Source organism: Globicephala melas, chromosome 8, assembly GCF_963455315.2.
Source record: "Globicephala melas chromosome 8, mGloMel1.2, whole genome shotgun sequence".
NCBI lineage: Eukaryota > Metazoa > Chordata > Mammalia > Artiodactyla > Delphinidae > Globicephala > Globicephala melas.
Genome location: NC_083321.1, coordinates 12251172 through 12274151, shown reverse-complemented (window position 1 = coordinate 12274151; position 22980 = coordinate 12251172). Strand labels below are relative to the sequence as shown.

General features: G+C 40.2%; 1 protein-coding gene across 1 annotated transcript; it reads left to right on the top strand.

The window, feature by feature from the left end:
• The first annotated feature begins 2370 nt into the window (after nt 1–2370).
• Nucleotides 2371–3303, top strand: LOC115857671 (olfactory receptor 4B1-like). Its single transcript, XM_030864940.2, has one exon. The coding sequence runs from the start codon at nt 2374–2376 to the stop codon at nt 3301–3303; it is 930 nt and encodes a 309-aa protein (XP_030720800.2). The 5' UTR covers nt 2371–2373.
• Nucleotides 3304–22980: the final 19677 nt, after the last annotated feature.

Genomic DNA, 22980 nt, shown 5'->3' with positions numbered 1-22980 from the left:
GGTTAAAGGAGCAGCTGATTCTGGGGCTCTGGCTCACTCAGGCCGGGGGGGAGGGAGGGGTATGGATGTGGGCCGAGCCTGCGGCAGCAGAGGCCAGCGTGATGTTGCACCAGCCTGAGGTGCACTGTGCGTTCTCCTGGGGAAGTTGTCCCTGGATCCTGGGACCCTGGCAGTGGCGGGCTGCACAAGCTCCCGGGAGGGGATGTGTGGAGAGTGACCTGTGCTCGCACACAGGCTTCTTGGTGGCGGCAGCAACAGCATTAGTGTTTCATGCCCATCTCTGGTGTCTGACCTGATAGCTGCGGCTCATGCCTGTCTCTGAAGCTCGTTTAGGTGGTGCTCTGAATCTCCTCTCCTCGCGCACCCGGAAACAATGGTCTCTCTTGCCTCTTAGGTAGGTCCAGACTTTTTCCCAGACTCCCTCCCAGCTAACTGTGGCACACTAGCCCCCTTCAGGCTGTGTTCACGCCGCCAGTCCTCTCCCTGGGATCCGACCTCCGAAGCCCAAGCTTCAGCTCCCAGCCCCGCCCGCCCCGTTAGGTGAGCAGAGAAGCCTCTCGGGCTGGTGAGTGCTGGTCGGCACCAATCCTCTGTGCGGGAATCTCTCCGCTTTGCCCTCCGCACCCCTGTTGCTGTGCTCTCCTCCATGGCTCTGAAGCTTCCCCCCTCCGCCACCTGCAGTCTCCGCCCAGGAAGGGGGTTCTAGTCTGTGGAAACCTTTCCTCCTTCACAGCTCCCTCCCACTGGTGCAGGTCCCGTCCCTATTCTTTTGTCTCTGTTTTTTCTTTTTTTCTTTTGCCCAACCCAGTTATGTGGGAAGTTTCTTGCTTTTATGGGAAGTCTGAGATCTTCTGCCAGCGTTCAGTAGGTGTTCTGTAGGAGTTGTTCCACATATAGATGTATTTCTGATGTATCTCTGGGGATGAAGGTGATCTCCATGTCTTACTCCTCTGCCACCTTGAAGGTCCTCCCGAACATAAAAGTTGAAAAATACTAGCAAGAAAAAATTTCAGCAGCAGAGTTGTGGACAGCCAGATACTTTTGGAGATGGAGCTGACAGGAATCGAGCTCCAAGATTTTCTCAAATGGAGAAAGCAAGCTGAGCTCGCAAGCTGGCAGCTGCCAAGCCCGTCCTGGGAGGAGGTCGCCCCTTTTTTTAAATGCCTTTCAATGCCCCGTTTCTTCTCCAGTTTTAGCCAGATAACTTACTGAGGATTCTCTCAGCATATTTTCACCTTGTGTATGTCTTCAGATTCTCATTAAGAGAAAAACTGGGGGGAAGGAAGTAATTAATCTATTTCAGCATGGATGCACAAGAGGAAGAAGGAATAATAAGAGGAATAAGAGATCTTTCATAGTAGCTTTAAAAGCAGAGAAAATCTTGAGAGTTTTCTCTGCCTCGTTTTATAAATGTGTCATTTAATTGTTTGAAATTGCAAGCTTCCTGAGAGTGAGAGCCATCTTTCTTCTTTCATATGTCCTGAATTGCCTAGGCACATGGTAGGTACTTAATAAAACATTTGGTCAAAGCATTGAATTAAAATAAATCCTTACCTCCTTCTGACAAAAATGTTTGCCAATGGCAGGAAAACTGGAAGACAGAAACAAGCAAGCTTGTGTATCCCCATATATTATATTTGAACTACGTTTGATAGTGAGCTGTATTCTCAACAGCTTCCAGATTTTCACTTTGGTCTCAGATGTCAGAAATTTCAAAAAATGTGTGTAAAAATTCATGAAGCTGTGGGATTGAGTGGAACCATGAGGTCTGAAATAATTCAGAAGATTATCTAGTTCAGACAAGATAATATCGATGACATTCCTTGGAAAGGGTGAAATATCAATGGGACTGGCATTTCTGGGGAGTAAAAGGAGAAAACGAGATTCAGGAGCACAAGTTCACTTGAGAATTTCTAACATAAAGGCATGGTGAGAATGGGATAATTGCTAGTCATTAATATCTATAGATGGTTATTAATGCTGAAGATGGTAATTATTTTTTCAGTGTGGTTTCCTTGAAACAACATACTAGCTGGAATAAAATGATCTAGTTCTTGTTCTGAATCCATTTCTTACTGGATGGCTTCGCTAATTCACAACCTCTCTGAGCTTCAGTTTTCTCACTTGTAATATGGGGATCATAGAATTTTTGTAAAGTAGATTGAATCATAGAGTGGGATACTGAGCACTGAATGAATAAACATTTACTATATTATCAAACAAATAAATAAATAAACAAACCAGTCAGATATTATGTGTGAAAGAGTTCTATCAACAGGCAAGTGCTAAGTAAACATGAAGGACTGGTGTTATGATTGTGTCTGTTTTGTCACAGGTCTCTTCTCTTAGATCCATCTTCTTTGAGTGGAATCCATGGTGAGTAAAAATAATGTAACCGAGTTCATTTTCACTGGTCTTTTCGAGGATCCAGAGGTGCAGAGAGTGTGCTTTGTGGTGTTTCTTCCCGTGTACTTGGCCACGGTGGTAGGCAACGGCCTCATGGTTCTGACGGTCAAAGCCAGTAAGAGTCTGCATTCCCCCATGTACTTCTTCCTTAGCTACCTGTCCCTGGTGGAAATCAGCTATTCCTCTACTATTGTCCCTAAATTCATCACGGACTTACTTACCAAGATTAAAACCATCTCACTGGAGGGTTGTCTGGCTCAGATATTCTTCTTTCACTTCTTTGGGGTCACTGAGATCCTCTTGCTTGTGGTGATGGCTTATGACCACCCTGTGGCCATCTGCAAACCCCTTCATTATGTTAACATTATGAATCGTCAACTGTGTCATGTATTAGTGGCTGGTTCCTGGCTTGGGGGCTTCTTTCATTCCGTAATTCAGCTTCTCATCACCATCCAATTGCCCTTCTGTGGTCCCAATGTGATTGACCACTACTCCTGTGATCTCCAGCCATTATTCAAGATTGCCTGCACTGACACCTCTGTGGAGGGGGTTATTGTGTTGGTCAATAGTGGCTTAATTGCTCTGTGCTCCTTCCTCATCTTGGTGACCTCCTACATTGTCATTCTAGTCAACTTGAGGAACCATTCAGCAGAGGGAAGACGCAAAGCCCTCTCCACCTGTGCTTCTCACATCATGGTGGTCATGTTGTTCTTTGGACCTGCCATCTTCTTCTACATGCGACCCTCCTCCACATTCACTGAGGCAAAACTGGTGGCTGTGTTCTACACAGTGGTCACCCCCATGCTGAACCCCATCATCTACACACTCAGAAATGCAGAGGTGAAAATCGCTATGAGGAGGTTGTGGGGCAAAAAAGAGAACTCAGGGGTGGAGTGAAAATGGGAAAGTGATTTTAAAAAGTGTGTCTGATTATTCTCTGTTCTTGAAATGGATTTTAATTTTAGTGGAACATTCAAGAATGGCAGAAACAAATGTAAAGACTTAATGTTACTGCTAATGTGATTCTCCTTAGTCACCAAAGACTCCCCACTAATCCGGTGTAATGATCAAAGGACAGAGATCAGATTGGTTTCATGATATCCAACAATATCATGAGATTAGGAAATATTAAGATTTAAGCTAAGTGAAAATGCAAAGGAGAACATTTTGACAAGTGTTTTAGAGGTTAAGTCACTTATTCTTATGATCTCCTTCCTTCCTCCTTTTCTTCATCTATCCCTGCCTCCCTTCTTTCTTTCCTTACTTTTTTTTCCTCCTTACTTCTTCATGCTCCCCTCTTCGTTCAACCTCCCTAGCAATAACAACCAACATTTCATTAAAAAAGGAAACAAAATCGAGGAATTATCATGGGATATTTGGGGAGGAGGGTAACAATCTGATCTACTCTTTCGACGCGGGTAAGTGTGTCTTTGAAAATTGCATCCAGGGATTTTTCTCTTCTTCTGGTTGTTTGGGCATCTTGTACCATAGACCATCTAATCACAAGTACCAGAAAAGTCCCTGGAGCAATTTCAGTTCTTGTGACATGTTGGCACAAAAGATAGTCCTTAAATCTTCTCTCACAATGTCTACCATCAATAAATTAAAAAAAACAAAAGGTCACAGATTCTAGTTATCAATAGGGAAAGGTCAAGTCAAACATTTTAACAAAGCTTTATCTATAGGAAATAAATATAGAATGTAGGAAATTCTTGTTAGGCATAACTTGAAGAATGAATGGGTGGTAAGTAATGTCCAAGTATGTTTCCATGCCATACTCTGTACTTTATTCTGACTGATCAGGCCAGGTCCATTTCTTGTCATGCCTATTAGTGTTTCTTGGTGAAGTAGGATGAGACAGACTGTGTTGACATTATTGTTTCATCTCTCAGAAACTCCTTTCACCCAACTGACTCTTATCATTGTGGACAATTTAGAGAATATCATAAAATTTGCCCCTGTTGGCTTCAGGATTACACAGACTGGCTATACATTTGCCCTCCATCCTTCCAGCTCTCCTTGAGGATCAGGGGAAATAATGCAGGCAGCTTCCTTGCAGAGCCGTGGAGCATCATAGTATGCTACAGACCTTAAGGGCTTTTCCCTTTCTCCTCAGGTGCTGATTGAGCATGTAGGTGAATAGTGGTTTTAAAGGCACCAGGAAATCTTCCCCACTTCCCTTGTTGTCCCCACTAATCATGGCCATGGATGACCATTAATAATCTCTGAGAAAATGCCACTTCTTTTGTCTGGAATGACTTTACTACACTTTTCCATATGGCAAACTCCTATGCATCCTTTAAGACCTAGGTTAAAGTCGTCTTCCTTATGAGGCCTTCTCTGACCTCCCTCCACCTTGGGCTGAATTTGTGTCTCCTGTCCATGTTTATTTTTACATGCATTTATCATTGCCCTTATGACTTTGATTATATTATTTTATATACTTTTCTCTCTTTTAAACTGTAAGCTCTCAAGGGCAGGGCTACCCACTACCCCTTCTTCTTCTTTGTGGCTCTAAATATTGTGCATGTAATTGGTAGTTTATACGTGCTTGTTGAATATAGAAACTTTCAGACCCACGTAAAATCCTCTCTACATCAATTCTTACTAATTCCTTCTGAACACTTTCATGGTGAGGAGCACTTCTCTTCCTGTTAAACTCTGAAGAGCTCAGGCTCTGATATTCATCAGGCTGTTTCAATTTCCTCTTAGCCACAGTCCAAGACCCAAGCTACCCAACTTCTCTGAACACCTGTTTTTGCACAAATACAATAAGGTTATCAATGGTATGAACTTCATAAGATTATTCTGAATATTATATAAGGTAATGTACACATAAAGCTTTTAGAAAAGAACATGATATAGAGCTGTACCATGGACCAGTAAATATTAGCCACCGTCACCATTATTCTGCCTCTTCTCATATAGGTCTTCCTTCTTTCTTGGGGAGCTACTTGGAATAAGCCTTGATTGCACCCCAAAAGGCTTTCAAGCATTTGAAGACAGTTCAATCCTTTTGTTTCGAAGCTTCTTTGGGATAAACATTCTCTGTTGCTTAATTGCTTTTTCTTTTAATTTTTAAAAAAATTTTTTGGGATTTCCCTGGTGGTCCAGTGGTAAAGAATCTGCCTTCCAATCCAGGGACATGGTTTCGATCCCTGCTCCAGGAACTAAGATCCCACATGGCGTGGGACAACTAAGCCTGCATGCCACAACTACAGAGCCCGTGCGCCCTGGAGCCCACGCACCACAACTAGAGAGAGGAAACCTGCATGCCACAACTAGAGAGAAGCCCTTGCTCCACAACGAAGAGGCCGCATGCCTCAACGAAGCTCTTGCCTGCCTCAACCAATAACTGACGCGACCCCCCCAAAAAAAAATTTATTGGAGTATAGTTAATTTACGTTGTTGTGTTACTTTCTGCTGAGCAGCAAAGTGTATCAGTTATACATATACATATGTTCACTGTTTTTTTAAGATTCTTTTCCCATATAGGTCATTACAAGGCACTGAGTAGAGTTCCCCGTGCTATACAGTAGGTCCTTATTAGTTATCTATTGTATATATAAAATTAATTGCTTTAGAGTGCCTAGCACAGTACCTGGCACATCATATGTGCTCAATAAATATTTGTTAAGTGGATGTTGACTGTCACATGGCCTCCCCATTTATCTTTTATGCTGAATGCGCTTATATTTCGTTAATGTATATTTGAAAGCGTTTGATCCAGAACTAAACTTAGTGGATTTACCCTCCCTTTGTCTTGATGTGTTGCTAGGACTGTAAGATGCAGGCTGTGACAGGAACCTCTTACTCACGTGCATCTTTAGTTTCCTCACTGAGAGCTACAGAAAGAACATCATCAATGAACTCTGAGTCATTGAATACTGCATGGGCAGATAATATCTACTCCAAATGAATTGTCATAATTCTCAGGGATTACCTCACCTACTGAGAGTTGAGACTTGGTGAGTCTATTGAGAACTAATTACTCGCTTTGTTCTGGTCTCACTGGAAAAACACAGGAAGCAAAGGAAAGCATTTTTTCCATTGTTTTAAGAAGCAGAGAGTGTTGAAAAGCTTACGAATGCCTACTAAATTCACAGATGCTACAGTCTAATTATATCACTTATTGTCGAAGGTCATGTAGTTAGTTCTCAATTGTTGATTCAGTCACAGCATTAAAAAATGTATTTTTTAGAAAATAAATATAAAATAATCTCACTAAAAGAAATTTGGTAGCATGATGCAAACTACCTTGCATATACAATTGCCCCCCCCATTTATTTTTTGTATTCTTTTTGGTATAGGTTTGACTATGCACAACAGAAAATAAGGGCAATTTAAGAGATAGAACTACAGGAGTACAGAGGGAGAAAATCCAGCATGATTGTGAAGTCCAACAGTATTATCAGAAATTGAGACTCTGCCATCTTCAGCATGTAGCTTCAACCTATGTATGACCTCAAGGGACTGCTAATACTCCAGACCTGTGCTGCCCAGTAGGACTCATGCTATGCTGGAGGTGTCCTCTCTCTGTGCTGTCTAATATGATAGGTAGATAATATAATCTAACTGCTAATGAGCAGTGGAAATGTGCCTAGTGAGACCAAGGAACTGAATTTTAAATTTTATTTAAATAAGTTTAAATTTAAATACTACATATGACTAGTGCATGTCATATTGGACAATACCACTCTAGCATTTCATCTATATTCCAAGAGGCAGTAAAAGGATGACGGAGGTGGGGGCAGTGGGCGGGGTAGAATAAACTGATCATTTTCTTTTTTAGGAGATTTTCCAAAAGTGCCACACAGCAATTTTGCTTTCATCTTAGTTTATTGAAATTAATCACATGGCAATCCTTAATTGCAAGGGAGTCTGGAAACTATAATCTTATTTTTATTTTTAATTTAATTTATTTTATTTTGTCTGGGTTGGGTCTTCGTTGCCGCGTGCTGGCTTTCTCTAGTTGCGGTGAGCGGGGCTACTCTTCGTTGTGGTACACGGGCTTCTCATTGCAGTGGCTTCTCTTGTTGCAGAGCACGGACTCTAGGCACACGGGCTGCAATACTTGTGGCTCGCGGGCTCTAGAGCACAGGCTCAGTAGTTGTGGTGCACGGGCTTAGGTGCTCTGCGGCATGTGGGATCTTCCCGGACCAGGGCTTCAACCTGTGTCCCCTGCATTGGCAGGCGGATTCTTATCCACTGTACCACCAGGGAAGTCCCTATAATCTTTTATTCTGTGTAGAATTGTTTTTAACTAAAATCAGGGTTCTGTTCTGTTCTCAGAGAGGAAGAAGAGAATGGATATAAGGATTGGGACTTATTCTCAGGCACCTGGTTACACATATATTCTCGGAAAACATTCTGTTTTCTGAAGCAGCTGTGGTCTAGATCAGTGTTGCCTTGAGAACTATCAGTGATGATGGAAATGTTCTAAATCTATGCTAATACATGGTAGTGCCTAGCCATGCGGCTAATTAGCATTTGAAATATGCTTAGCACAATGGAAGAATTGAATTTTTAATTTTATTTGCTTTTAACTAACTTAATTGTAAATAGCTACATGTGGCTGGCGGCTACCATATTGGATACGCAGGTCTATAGCACTTCAGTGTTTACTTCTGCAAACTTGTAGCTATTGTTCTGGATCAGAGCAAGATTGCTCCTGTGCCAAGTACCCTGATAGGTCTGTGGTTGACTACTATTACATCTCATCTCTCACTAACCAGCTCTTCTGACTATCTTGAGGTTAGGGTTATTTTTGTACTAAAAAAAAAAAACCTTTTTCTCTTCTTCTTCTGGGACCCCTATAATTCGAATGTTGGTGTGTTTAATGTTGTCCCAGAGGTCTCTGAGACTGTCCTCAGTTCTTTTCATTCTTTTTTCTTTATTCTGCTCTGCAGTAGTTATTTCCACTATTTTATCTTCCAGGTCACTTATCCGTTCTTCCGCCTCAGTTATTCTGCTATTGATCCCATCTAGAGTATTTTTAATTTCATTTATTGTGTTGTTCATCATTGCTTGTTTCCTCTTTAGTTCTTCTAGGTCCTTGTTAAATGTTTCCTGCATTTTGTCTATTCTGTTTCCAAGATTTTGGATCATCTTTACTATCATTATTCTGAATTCTTTTTCAGGTAGACTGCCTATTTCCTCTTCATTTGTTAGGTCTGGTGGGTTTTTATCTTGCTCCTTTATCTGCTGTGTGTTTTTCTGTCTTCTCATTTTGCTTATCTTACTGTGTTCTTACTGTGTCTACAGGTTCATAGTTCCCATTGTTTTTGGTGTCTGTCCCCAGTGGCTAAGGTTGGTTCAGTGGGTTGTGTAGGCTTCCTGGTGGAGGGGACTAGTGCCTGTGTTCTGGTGGATGAGGCTGGATCTTGTCTTTCTGGTGGGCAGGTCCACATCTAGTGGTGTGTTTTGGGATGTCTGTGGCCTTATTATGATTTTAGGCAGCCTCTGTGCTAATGGGTGGGGTTGTGTTCCTGTCTTGCCAGTTGTTTGGCATAGGGTGTCCTGCACTGTAGTTTGCTGGTCGTTGAGTGGAGCTGGGTCTTGGCGTTGAGATGGAGATCTCTGGGAGATTTTCGCCGTTTGATATTAGGTGGAGCTGGGAGGTCTCTTGTGGACCAGTGTCCTGAATTTGGCTCTCCCACCTCAGAGGCACAGCCCTGACTCGTGGCTGCAGCACCAAGAGCCTTTCATTCACATGGCTCAGAATAAAAGGGAGAAAAAATAGAAAGAAAGAAAGAGGATAAAATAAAGTAAGATAAAATAAGGTTATTAAAATAATTATTAAGAAAAAAAAATTTTTTTAAGTAAAAAAAATACAAACACGGACGGGCAGAACCCTAAGACAAATGGTGAAAGCAAAGCTATACAGACAAAATGTCACACAGAAGCATACACATACACACTCACAAAAAGAGGACAAGGGGGAAAAATCATAAATCTTGCTCCCAAAGTCCACCTCCTCAATTTGGGAGGATTCGTTGTCTATTCATGTATTCCACCGATGCAGGTACATCAAGTTGATTGTGGAGGTTTAATCCGCTGCTTCTGAGGCTACTGGGAGAAATTTCCCTTTCTCTTCTTTGTTCGCACAGCTCCCGGGGTTCAGCTTTGGATTTGGACCCGCCTCTGCGTGTAGGTCGCCTGAGGGCGTCTGTTCTTCGCTCAGACAGGACGGGGTTAAAGGAGCCGGTGATTCGGGGGCTCTGGCTCACTCAGGCGGGGGGGGGGGGGGGAGGGGGGGAGGGAGGGGCACCGAGTGTGGGGCGGGCCTGCGGCGGCAGAGGCCAGCGTGACGTTGCACCAGCCTGAGGCGTGCCGTGCGTTCTCCCGGGGAAGTTGTCCCTGGATCCCGGGACCCTGGCAGTGGCGGGCTGCACAGGCTCCCCGGAAGGGAGGTGTGGAGAGTGACCTGTGCTCACACACAGGCTTCTTGGTGTCGGCAGCAGCAGCCTTAGCGTCTCATGCCCGTCTCTGGGGTCCGTGCTTTTAGTCGCGGCTCCCGCCCGTCTTTGGAGCTCCTTTAAGCGGCGCTCTTAATCCCCTCTCCTCGCGCACCAGGAAACAACGGTCTCTTGCCTCTTCGGCAGGTCCAGACTTTTCCCCGGGAGGGAGTCCGGCAGGTCCAGACTTTTCCCCGGACTCCCTCCCGTATAGCTGTGGCGCACTAGCCCCCTGCAGGCTGTGTTCACGCCGCCAACCCCAGTCCTCTCCCTGGGATCCGACCGAAGCCCGAGCCTCAGCTCGCAGCCCCGCCCGCCTCGGCGGGGAGCAAACAAGCCTCTCGGGCTGGTGAGTGCCGGTCGGCACCGATCCTCTGTGCGGGAATCTCCCCGCTTTGCCCTCCGCACCCCTGTGGCTGCGCTCTCCTCCACGGCCCCGAAGCTTCCCCCCTCCGCCACCCGCAGTCTCCGCCCGCGAAGGGGCTTCCTAGTGTGTGGAAACCTTTCTTCCTTCACGGCTCCCTCCCACTGGTGCAGGTCCCGTCCCTATCCTTTTGTCTCTGTTTTTTCTTTTTCTTTTGCCCTACCCAGGTTCGTGGGGAGTTTCTTGCCTTTTGGGAGGTCTGAGGTCTTCTGCCAGTGTTCAGTAGGTGTTCTGTAGGAGTTGTTCCACGTGTAGATGTATTTCTGGTGTATCTGTGGGGAGCAAGGTGATCTCCACGTCTCACTCTTCCGCCATCCTCCTCAACTCCTCTACATTCTTATAATTATTCTTGAGCTTGGTTAGTGGGAGTAGAGCAGCATTTAGTTTATGATTAGATTATGGTTAATTTTCCCTCACTACTGAGACAATGCATTTCTGAATACTGTACCTGGTGCCTGGTGAATTATGCAGTTTTCTATTCTGATGGGTTGGAAACCCAGACTATTACAGGTGCTGTGTGAGTTCCTAGGACTATTGCCTCTAATATCACTAATCCTGCCTGATATCCTAAAGACACTCAACATCCTAAAGATCTCAACTCTCCACAAGGTTACCTACACATTAAAGAGTTCTCCAGTAAAATCGTTAATAATACACTTTTTAACCAGACAAGTTTGTTCATGTTGAAATATAAATATCCAAAACATGGGCAGGTAACTTTGGACAAAAATTGAGGGAAAGGCCTAGCAGACATTAAAATACAGCAAATAGCTCCAATAATTGTAAAAATGTGGTATTAGCTATAGAATAAGCATATCATTTAAACTGAACACAAATCCCCGAAATAGAACATAAAGGATAAGAGATTTGGCAATAAGGTTAAGGTGGTATCTCAAATTACTAGACAAATATAAATTATTCAAAAAAGTTGCTGAGACAATGTGTAGATATCAGGAAACATATTCCTTTTACCATGGAGAAAAAAATAGATAAAAATGTAACCGGAAAATATCTGTCAATATAGTAGAGGAAATTATGGCAAAATAATTGCCATAATTTTTTGACTTTGCAGTAGAGAAGGCTTTTCTAATAATGATGCAAGGGCAGTTGGAAGTGAGAGGGTTGCATGTCAAGATTCAGAAAGTGGAAAATTTAAGGACTGAGGAGAAGTGAGAAGGAAAGAAGGATGGTAAAAGTGGTAATTTTCTTAAAATTACAGTGAAGAGAAGGACCTGGGCTTTATATTTTGGGAACCTCTTCTAGTCATGTGAATATTTGGGGAAAGACATGAATAATCTAGGACTCTAGGGTTATGGGGTGGGGTGATTGGAGAAGGGGGCATTTGTGATAGCTGCTGCTCTGGGCTGGTTTTCCGATAAGTTTGTTACATTCAGGAGGCAGAGAAAGATAGCAATTGGGGAAGTTCTAGGAATCTGAACCTCCGTGTTGCTGGCATTCTATGTGTTGACATTCTATATGCAAGTTGAGGTTTACATAGATATTTATCTTTGCACGTGTAAAATTCTCCAAGATGAGTGACAGTCATGAAACTGTGAGTTTTAAATAGCTCAAAGACAATTACGGGATCTTAAGTAATTACATAAATAGGAAAATAGATTGATAGTTAATGTGAATATTAAGAGAGTATGTTGGCTACATACAATATTGGGAAGAATGTGATAGCCTTTCTGAGCCAAGAAAAGTTTTCAAAAATCTAAATCACTTTGAAATCAGGAAGAATATTCATGGTTAGAGTGTGTCAGAATTCTAATCTCCATGTGAGAGTTTGATTTTTAGTACTTATAACAGCAACAAAAGTAACTTTTAAGAACTTTAATTCATTTAAAAATATTTAATTCATTTAGGTCAGGGATCCTTTAAGAAAAAGCACTCTGGAAATTCTTCGCACTGGATAGTGGTAAATTCAAAAAACAAACCAATGAACCATCAAATAACCAGAATGTCTTCTGTGCCAGCTCAAAATATCATCAGGAGGAAAATTCCCCAAATGTACAATAACATACATAGTAAATCATAGTTTTAACAAGTTAAGACAATAAATAATACAAAGAGTATTAAGAAAAAATGTTATAAAAAATAAGATAGCTGAAGTCATTGATAAAGTTCACAGCCAGCCAGGCTTTGGCAACTGGGATGGGAGCAGAAGTGCCAAAATATGTTGTGAACAGCAGTTGCTTCCATTCCAAGAACCTGTAGGCCCTGAGGTTAGAGTTTGCCAAAGCCAACACCAAATGACCAAGAGCAAACTAACGAAGACTTCAAATCTAATCCAAGGCCACTCCAATCTGATAGCACATTTCATTATGAATTCCTACGGCCTAATTGGGGGAGGGGGCTCTGATCCCATGTTCCCAGAAGCCTAAATCCTCACAAAATGTTCTGCATGGAGCTGGTTCAAACATGATGAGTTAGCTTCACCACACACCACCGATGAGTTAGTTTTACCACATACCACTGATATTACAGCTACGTACTCAGATGTGCTAACATCCTTCTCTGACACCACACACCAAGAATAGAAATCTTGGCAATTGTTAGTTCTTCAGTCATATTCCAATAGCTGGGAAACCGAGGTCAATTTCTGTTATAGAATGCCCTGCTGGGAAACAATGCAGAGAGATCATTCTGGAAATATTTGTGGGTTCCAGAAGTGGTACCTAGAGCATCCACCATCCTCAGTTAGTTCCTTGAAGAGCTTATTTTCCTTCCCTCTAAAGACTGTGAATTTTTAACCTGAACCATCCTGCATCTTAACTTTTCTTTCTCCTCTTCCCCCTTCCTGCCATATTCTGGTAACTTTTTTCAACATCTCACTAAAGGAATTCACGGAGACACCTTTCAGTGGTCAATATTCCATAAAAATCTCCAAACCAAAAAAGTAAATTTTTAAAAGTTTACATAAAAGTTTTTAAAAAGTTTATAAAAGTAAATTTCATATACTGTATTTTAAAGGATTGTGTGTGTGTGTACATGCACACACACCCAATTAAATATTACAGAACTGTGAAAGTCCTATCAGGTAATTTTATTAATTAATTTGCAGCAAGAGAAAAATAGGATTCCATTCTTTTTTTTTTTAAACTAATGCTCTTTATTTTTTTTTTAATTTTATTTTTTTTAAAATTTTTTTACATTTATTTGGTTGCACGGGGTCTTAGTTGTGGCAGGTAGGCTCCATAGTTGCAGCTCACCAGCTCCTTATTTGCAGCACGGGGGCTCCTTAGTTGTGGCATGCATGTGGGATCTATTTCCCTGAACAGGGATCGAACCCGGGCCCCCTGCATTGGGAGTGCAGAGTCTTATCCACTGTGCCACCAGGGAAGTCCCTAGGATTCCATTCTTTATCAATGAGGTGTTAGGTTAAAAAAAATGAAGGAAGAAAAAAGTTATACAATTTCATTTTGCTTTGTGACCTTATTTGTGCTTGTTCCTGAGGTGATTTACTAACAGTTCCAGCTGTGGCTGTGATGTCTGTGTTCACGTTTTGGAAAAGAGCTTAGTATTATAATCAATGATACTATAGGAATGTGGGAATATTGGGATTGACATATATACACTATTGATACTATGTATAAACTAGATAACTAATGAGAACCTACTGTACAATAACATACATAGGGAACTCTATTCAGTGCTCTATGGCGACCTAAATGGGAAGGAACTCCAAAAAAGAGGGGATATATGTATACGTATGGCTGATTCACTTTGCTGTACAGTAGAAACTAACACAAGATTGTGAAGCAACTATACACCAATAAAAATAAAAAAAAAAGAATGTCAATTTGCTTAATGTTTCATATCCAAAAGAAAACCAAAGTGAAAAAAAATGAAACAAATAAGGAGATATTCTCTCCAAGTCACACCTAGAATGTTCACCAATACTTGAGAGTTAATATGTATGTATTAACAGTGAATCTGAATCCTGTGACTGATTTGTGATAGCACAGTCACGGAGATCGTATACGGCAGTGACCTATGCAGTCATATCCCTGAAGGGCAGAGAGGTCACAAATGACACTGATGTAGACATTTAGCTCTTCAGCCTTTCAAATGCTAAAGTCTAAGATGATAAACGATTTTGGCTGAAGGCCAAGTCTGAAGCTGAACTTCAGAGCTTACCTAGTTAAAAATCTTCTGCCAGATACGCAAATTTGAGAAACAACTGGCTACACATTAAAAAGGTATGCACAGGGCTTCCCTGGTGGCGCAGTGGTTGGGAGCCCGCCTGCGATGCAGGGGACACGGGTTCGTGCTCCGGTCCGGGAGGATCCCACATGCCGCGGAGCGGCTGGGCCCGTGAGCCATGGCCGCTGAGCCCGCGCGTCCGGAGCCTGTGCTCCGCAACGGGAGAGGCCACAGCAGTGAGAGGCCTGCGTACCGCAAAACATAAAATAAAATAAAAATAAAATAAAATAAAAAGGTATGCATAGGTGTCATGTATATAAACAAATGGAACTTCAAAGGGACACACAGCCTTGAATGTGAATATGGCACTGTGCCCATGCTCTGAGTGACAGGAAAGGGGAAAAGAGTGATGTTAGGAAGATGTTCCGGGTAAAAGCAGAGAGTTGGCATGAATTCACGGATGGGGAGAAAGGAAAGGGGCCTTCGTCTCTGTTCTTCACTGGGCAGGGCACTGGAGACAGAGGCACCGTTCAAAGTGGCTGTTGTAATGTCTTCAGAGAATCTTTTATTATGTTGGGGGAATTGGGGCCTGCTAGTAGGAGCCATTTTCAGTACCTTAATAGTATTATTCTGCTCCAAAGCTTCTTGCCAAGAAACCATTGGTTGCAAAAATAAGTTATCGCTGGGGATTTGATAAACAAAAGTGCCTGTTAGTGTGGAAGTAGTTTTGGCACCAAACGTTCTGAATAATTAAAGCATTGCGTCAGCCTTGGAGACCAAGAGACCGCACTGGAAGGAGACAGTGACTGAAGTTTGCCATATACCTCAGGGAATGCACTTTTTCCTTCCCTGCTTCATGAGCCCAAGGCAGGGACTGGAGCTCCAAGCCATCTCTAAGTAAGGCCGATCTAAAATATACATCATAATCGTTGCCTCAAGGTACCACATTACCCAAGACATTACACCCTAGAGAAACACTTGGCATTTACATGTAGAAGTCTATACATCAGCAAGTAAATAAATTGGATTCATTTCTATTAAAGACTTCAATTTTCAGGAGCAACTTTAGGTTCACAGTAAAACTGAGAGGAAGGTACGGAGATGCCCCACATACCCCTGCCCCTACACATGCAGAGCCCCCCACATTATCAGCCTCCCCTCCCAGAGCTATACATCTTTTCCAGTTGATGAACTTATATTGGCACATAATAACCCAAAGTGCACAGTCTACCTTCGGGTTCTCTCCTGATGTTGTCCATTCCATGAATTTGGAGAACTGTATAATGGCATGCATCTATCATTACAGTACCACACAGAGTGTTTTCACTGCCCTAAAAATCCTCTGTACTTCACCTATTCATCTTCCTCCTACCAATTCATACTGAATTTTTGCTCCGGACGCGCAGGCCCAGCGGCCATGGCTCACGGGCCCAGCCGCTCCGTGGCATGTGGGATCCTCCCGGACCGGGGCACGAACCCGCGTCCCCTGCATCGGCAGGCGGACTCTCAACCACTGCGCCACCAGGGAAGCCCCATACTGAATTTTTAAATTATGAAATAAGATAAAGGTACATCTATCTTTAATTAGGCCATCTTTTTGAGTTCTTCACTCAATATAATGAACTTGTCATAGGTTAAAGTACTTGCAGAATATGCTTGCCATTAGAAGGTACCAGGTTTACTTAGGACTCAAGGTCCTGGAAGTTCATCTATTTATAGAGCTCTTTAACAAGTCAGTGAGAGAGCAAAGTTGATACTTTTCGTTATCATTTTACCAACAGAAGATATTATTCTACTTGGCTAGGCTTTTGAATCCGGGCAATATTCTAGGGGACAGGGAACTGTGATATCATGCAATACACTAAGAGCCTTCATTATGATACCTCCCCTAAACTCTGCATGTCTTCTTTAATTAATGTAGGTATGTAAGAGTAGGTGGAATTTTAAAAATAAATATGCCTCTCATTAATAAAAGTATAAACATACACCTCAATTGTAACTTTATAGATCACATATTTTAACAATATGTAATAAATAAAGGCAAGTCTTTCTGTCTCAAAGAAACGCTCTTCCCTTCACAGGACACTGGCTTATCTTACTATTCAAAGAACTGTATTACAAGTGACAAGAAAAGTGGCTAAGAATTGACATTTTTAAACTGACATTGAAAAATATGAACGCAGGTTGTTTTGAGGATGATAATTTTATCCATGTTCTTACTTAAAACAACAACCACAAAATAGAACATTCTTCTAAGTAATCCTTTGCTAATCATATGAAAGTTACTAGATCTGTTCACAAATATTCTAGTTCTCTTCTTCTTTTTTGGCACATAGCTAGAATGCATCTCCTCATCCCTTGTGGAAATTTATGATATTATTTTGTAAAGCTGAATATTGCCACATCCTGCAACCTATCGATTATACTCCTAGGAGACATATTGAAAAATGTTCATAGTTACTGTTCATAGTAGTCTATTCATTGGCTGGAAAATGAATAAACACATTTTAAAATGATCACACAATGGAGTGTGATATAGCAGTGAAAATGAGTCTACAACTATATTCAACAACCAACATAAAACTAAGTAGTGTTGGATGAAAAAATAAAAGAAATTCTTAGAAGTCTGCATATAGGATGCTAAGTTCTCTAAAATTCAAAGCCAGGAAAAAAATACATATAGATAAAAATATTTTATATTTTAGGATAGTACTGGTTTTTTTGTTTGTTTTGTTTTTCTTTGCCATGCTGTGCAGCATGAGGGATCTTAGTTCCCTGACCAGGGATTGAACCTGTGCCCACTGCATTTGGAGTGCAGTCTTAACAACTGGATGGCCAGGGAAGTCCCTATTTTTTGGATAAAATTAAAATATTGGTTACTCTTAGGGTGAGGAAAGGGACAGAAAAGGGAGGAGGTTAAAAAAATTTAATTATTGGTAATATTTTAGTTCTTGAGATGGTAGTAAGTTTACTAGGATTCATTTTATTATTTACATAAGTGTAAGAAAGCAATAATATAAAATAAATAAAATAAGAGAAGGTAAAATTGTTTAGAGATGGATGAATTCTACAGTTGAAAACATTATAAGAATGGGTCTCTTCTGTCTGATGTCTTGGCTTTCTTTTGTGCTCTCTCTATTTTCTATCAGTCTCTCTCTACTTATGGTAAGATCAAGCAGGAGTTCTGGGTCTATATTTTCAGACACAAATTCTTTCTCCATGTATCTTACAGTAAATAGTCTCCCATTTCCCTCCAGCCTTACAGGTTCCCTATTCAGAATTCCAGAGAGGAAATCTGAGTAAACTTATTTTTGTAGTTGAGTTGAATAGACTAAACTCAGGTCACTGGCCAATCCATGGAGTGACTCCCCAAGTCAGGTGTCATCCCTGGTACAGTCTGCTATGATTAGATAGGAGGGAAAAGGGTAATCGGAGAACAAAAATGTGACAACATCACATTTGTATAATATGGACTGTTAGCCAAGCACGATGAGAAAAATGAGGAAAATATTATAGTATCCAATCAAAAATTTACCCAGACATTTTAGGTAAATTTCACTTATTTTCTTTTTGGTTTTTTTTCCCCTAGTTTTGTTGAGAGACTATTTACATATAACATATGTAAGATTTGTGATGATTCTATACAAGTGTATACTGGGAAATGAGTACCACAATAAGCTTATTTAATGTCTCCATCCCTAATATAATTACTTTGTGTGTGTGTGTGTGTGTATATGTGTGGTGATAATAGTTAAGATCTACTCTCTTAATAACTTTCCAGTATATCATACAGTATGTTAACTACAGTCACCATGTTACACGTTAGATCCCCAGAACTTATTCATTTTTTAGGTGAGAGTTTGTTTTCTTTGACTAATACCTCCCCATTTCCCCTATACCCCAGCCCCTGGAAACCACTATTCTACTATTTCTATGAGTTCAGCTCTTTCAGATTCTGCATATAAGTGAGAACATGCAGCTTGTCTTTTGCTGTCTGACTTATTTCACTTAGCATAATGCCCTCAAGTTCCAGCCGTGTTGTTGCAGAAAGTACAGTTTCCTTCATTTATATTGCTTAATAATATTCCATTGCATATAAACACCACATCTTCTTTATCCATTTTTCCTTTGACAGGCACTTAGGTTGTATCCATATTTGGCTGTTGTGAACAATGCTGTAATGCATATGGGGGTAAAAATATCTTTTTAAGATAGTGTTTACTTTTCCTTGGATATATACCCAGAAGTGGGATTGCTGAATCATATGGTAGTTCTAGTTGTAATTTTTTGAAGAACCTCCATACTATTTTCCATAGTGGCTACATTGATTTACATTCCCACCAACAGTGCAAAAGGCTTCCCTTTTCTTCACACCCTCACAAACACTTGTCTCTTTTAACCCTTCCTATAGGAAGGCTTACACTATTTTAGAACTGTTAAATTTCAGTAAATGTGATAGGTTAATGGAGGCGGGCTAGTCTGCATAAAAAGAGACTGTGTCATCTCAGTTTTCTTCTGTGTCATTCCTTAGTGCTAGTGTTTAAGAATCTCCTTGCAAGCTCTCACTTCAAGTGATCTTCTCTATCACACCTGTTACAATAATGTTTCTTCTTCATCTTCCATTAAGCCCTCTGTCTCCCTTTCCCATAGACCCAGTCTCATTTAAACTGGAGGAAAGGAAAATCTGACATCAGGGAATCATACTCTGATATGTAGGTTAGTTTCTTTAAAGTATTTTTTTTTCTTTTGCAAGAGCTGAAAGGGGGAAAAAGTATTCAAGTTACCAGTGGTAGAAAAGAGAGGGAGGGAAATACACATAAAACAACTGAGTTTTGTTATGTAACCTTCCCACACTAGTTTATATAGAGAACTGTCCTGGCATTTCAAGAATTCTAATAGTCTCTCATCCACTCTTTGTATATCTTAAAATCTACATTTACTTGCCATTCTGACAATGTCTTATCAAATAACGTTTTAACTTATTGATCAATGTCACTGACAATTTTTCTTGTTATTGTTACATCATTTGACCCACTGTTTTGCTTTATATTTTAGTACCATCAGCTGTGTCTTTTACACATGTAGGTTGCTTATTCAAGGCCCAATGTTGAACTTATCATATTTTTACCAGCATTTTATATTGATACACTTGGCTTATCTATGTGTGTGTGTTTGTGTGTAGACTGTATAGTAAAAACAAATCTTTTTTCTTCTAAAAGCCTTCAGCTATTTTAAAGAAAACTGTAATGGAATTTCTATCACCTTTAATCTAGGATTCTTTGCTACAGTTAAGGTATATTGATAACAATTCTTGACGCTAAGTTTAAACTAAACTAAATTTAGATAATAAACTAAGCTAAACTTCTAGATAATAAAGCTAGAAATTAAGCTATTGTTCTGATTGTTTTATATTTCTATTGCTGTGTAACAAGCTACCACAAAAGCAATAGCCTAGAACAACACCCATTTACTCTCTCAGTGCTTCTTGTCAGGAGTTTGAATAAGCTGGTTTCTGTCACTGATAAGGTTACCATCAAGGATCTACTGGGCTGGGCTCTTTTCTGGAGCTTCTGGGGAAGAATTGCTTCCAGGCTCATTCAGATGGTTGGCAGAATTCAGTTCCTCTGATTGGAGGACTGAGGCCCTGATTTCCTTGCTTGCTGTCAGCTGGGGGTCACTCTGAGCTCCTAGAATTTCTTTTCTTTTTTTTTTTTTTTTTTTGTGGTACGCAGGCCTCTCAGTGTTGTGGCCTCTCCCGTTGCAGAGCGCAGGCTCCGGACACGCAGGCTCAGCGGCCATGGCTCACGGACCCAGCCGCTCCGCGGCACATGGGATCTTCCCGGACCGGGGCACGAACCCATGTCCCCTGCATCGACAGGCGGACTCTCAACCACTGCACCACCAGGGAAGCCCATGAGCTCCTAGAATTTCTTGCATGTGGTCCCTCTGTCTTCAAAGCCAGCAATGGTGCATTTAATTCTTCCTGAGTGTACTCTGAATTTTTGTAACTTCCTCTTCTGTTACCAGCCAGGAAAAATTCTTTGTTTTTAAACAGTTTATGGGATTACGTAGAGTTCAAAGAGAACTCAAAGTCAACTGATTAATACACTTAATTAAATTTTTGAAATCCCTTATGACATGTAATTTAACATAGATGTGATATATTATCATATTCACAGTCCCAGGAGCTAGGGCAGGAAATTTTATGTTCCACTGGGCCTCCAGGGAAGTCCCTGTCATCGAATATCTTATATAATCAATTCCATTATACAAATTGTCTCCAGGCATGAGCATGTAAATCTCATTCTCTGCCTCAAGCAGAGAACTGAAATTTCAATTTCACATAGTTTTTCATAGTGAGCTATTGTCATGTTTCCTCTTTATATATCATTTTCTTCAGTCTTAAGATTGTGAGCTGAATGTTTTGTCTTTTAAATATTTCCCAGTTCCCTATACTAATTTCTTTGGAAATTGCATCAGAAGTTTCTAATAATAAAATAATAGCAATAATACTAATAACAATAATAGAAAATACATATTACTTATGTATAATAAAATAAATATATATTCTTATCGTATTTATAAGTGAAGAATCTGAATCTCAGTGAGAGAAGTATCTTTCCCAAAGTCACATCTTGTATTCAAGTTCACGTTTTCTGGCTTCAACGTCTGCGGTGGTATGCATCAAATCATCCTGGACATTTGGCATCTCACATAAAATTGCTTCTTCTTCTTTTGAGTGCTTAGATGTATATATAATTAGTTTTGACACTGTCGCTCTGTTGCTTCTTTCTGCCATCTTCCTGTTACCATTCACATGCCCACATACCACACACATACACTCATGAAAATAATCATTCCCCCTTGCAATGTTTTTGACATCCAAAGCACAAAAATTAAATAGTTTAGATGGTGAAGCACAATTATAAGTTTAGTTCAAGAAAAATGTAAAACTAAATCCTTTCAACTGCATGTTACTTTGCCATCATAAAATAATCAAAGCTATGAATATTATCTTAGTAATTTATTTTGTTGTTGCTATTAAAATTCTATTAGAACAGACTGTATAATTTGGAAACAAATGTATAACTTGAATCCTCACTATACAATTAAAACTTTAAACATGATTTTGAAATATTCAGCATATTATTTTATTATCCTATTTTAAACTGAATATCCAGAAATATTGACTAAGTATTTCCTATGTGTCAATTGTGGAGTACTTGCTTAAGGTAGTGTTTGCCATGTTTCTCCATAGTAAAACTGCTATCTTTTCCTCTCCTAATCTATTCTTTGGAAGTGAGATACTAAATCTAGTTTGCCCTCAAGGGAGACGTGAGGAAATAAAGTTTCACCTCCTAAGGTGTTAGTATTTCCACATATGTGAAGTTTTTTATGTAAAAAAGATTTATTTCTGCTCTTGCATTTATTTATTCATTTATTTATTGATGCCACTTTAGACATATCTATATTTGTTTTATACTTTAGATTTTAATCCACTGTTGCATTATTTATTTTGTTCACTTTATTCCATCTTTGCACTTGGGGGGCACTTTCATTTCTGTCCATGTTTCTCCTTGACATGACCACATTCTGTTGTTTCTTTGAACAGTTATTGACTTTATAGCATTGAAAGATACTCAAGAGTTATCTTCTATTTTCTCTGCCTTAAACCTAGAATCAGCCATTTTTCCTGAGTCCTGTTTCCTTTTTATTAGAGAATAATATTTAGAAACCAAGATATTGGCAGTGGATTTGCTGGGTATGCTTATTGCACCTGGGATGTCATTATGTCTGTGCCTCCCAGCAGGCAAAACTAGGTAATATTGGCATGTCTATTAGCTTTTTGTGCACATATATCTACAATTGGTCTGTACTATTCACCTGTGTATGTGTGTGTATTAAGCTAAAAAATTAATTTATACTAAAATCTGTGTGTATCTCTGTGTCAAAACTGGTACCACAGGGTTCTTTCTAGCCATCATTTCTACCACACACTATCCAAACATTAAAAAATGTTTAATTGCTGTAAAGATAACTGACTGAAACAATAACAGCAATAAAGCATTAGCTGTTTATAGTGTATGGAAACCTAAAAGGTATGACCATAGGGACACAGCAACTAGAGGGAGAAACTGGGAATATTCTGTTAAAAAGTTCTTTTACTACACTGGAAGCTAAATTACATTATTTGAAGATGGAGGGATAGATCTTAAGTTATATAACTTAAAAGTATATTGTAAACTCTATGTAAACCACTAAGTTTTCAGAAGAGGTATAATTATTCAATAAGGAAAATAAAAAGTAATTATAAACAAGTACTCAATGAAAACAAGAAAAACCACGTTAAGAGAAAACAAGGGGCAAAGAAGAAATACATCAAATAGAGCTAGCAAGATGGTAGACTTTAATTCAAATATATCAAAAATTATTTTATGAGAGAGTGATATAAAAATGTTAGTTAAAAGATATAGAAAACATTAAAGTAAAGGGTGGAGAATGATACACAGTGAAAGCAAGAATTAAAAGAAAGCTGAAAAAGATACT

Excerpts from the sequence above, each read along its gene's own strand:
- LOC115857671 (XM_030864940.2), top strand. The coding sequence starts at position 2,374 with ATGGTGAGTAAAAATAATGTAACCGAGTTCATTTTCACTGGTCTTTTC.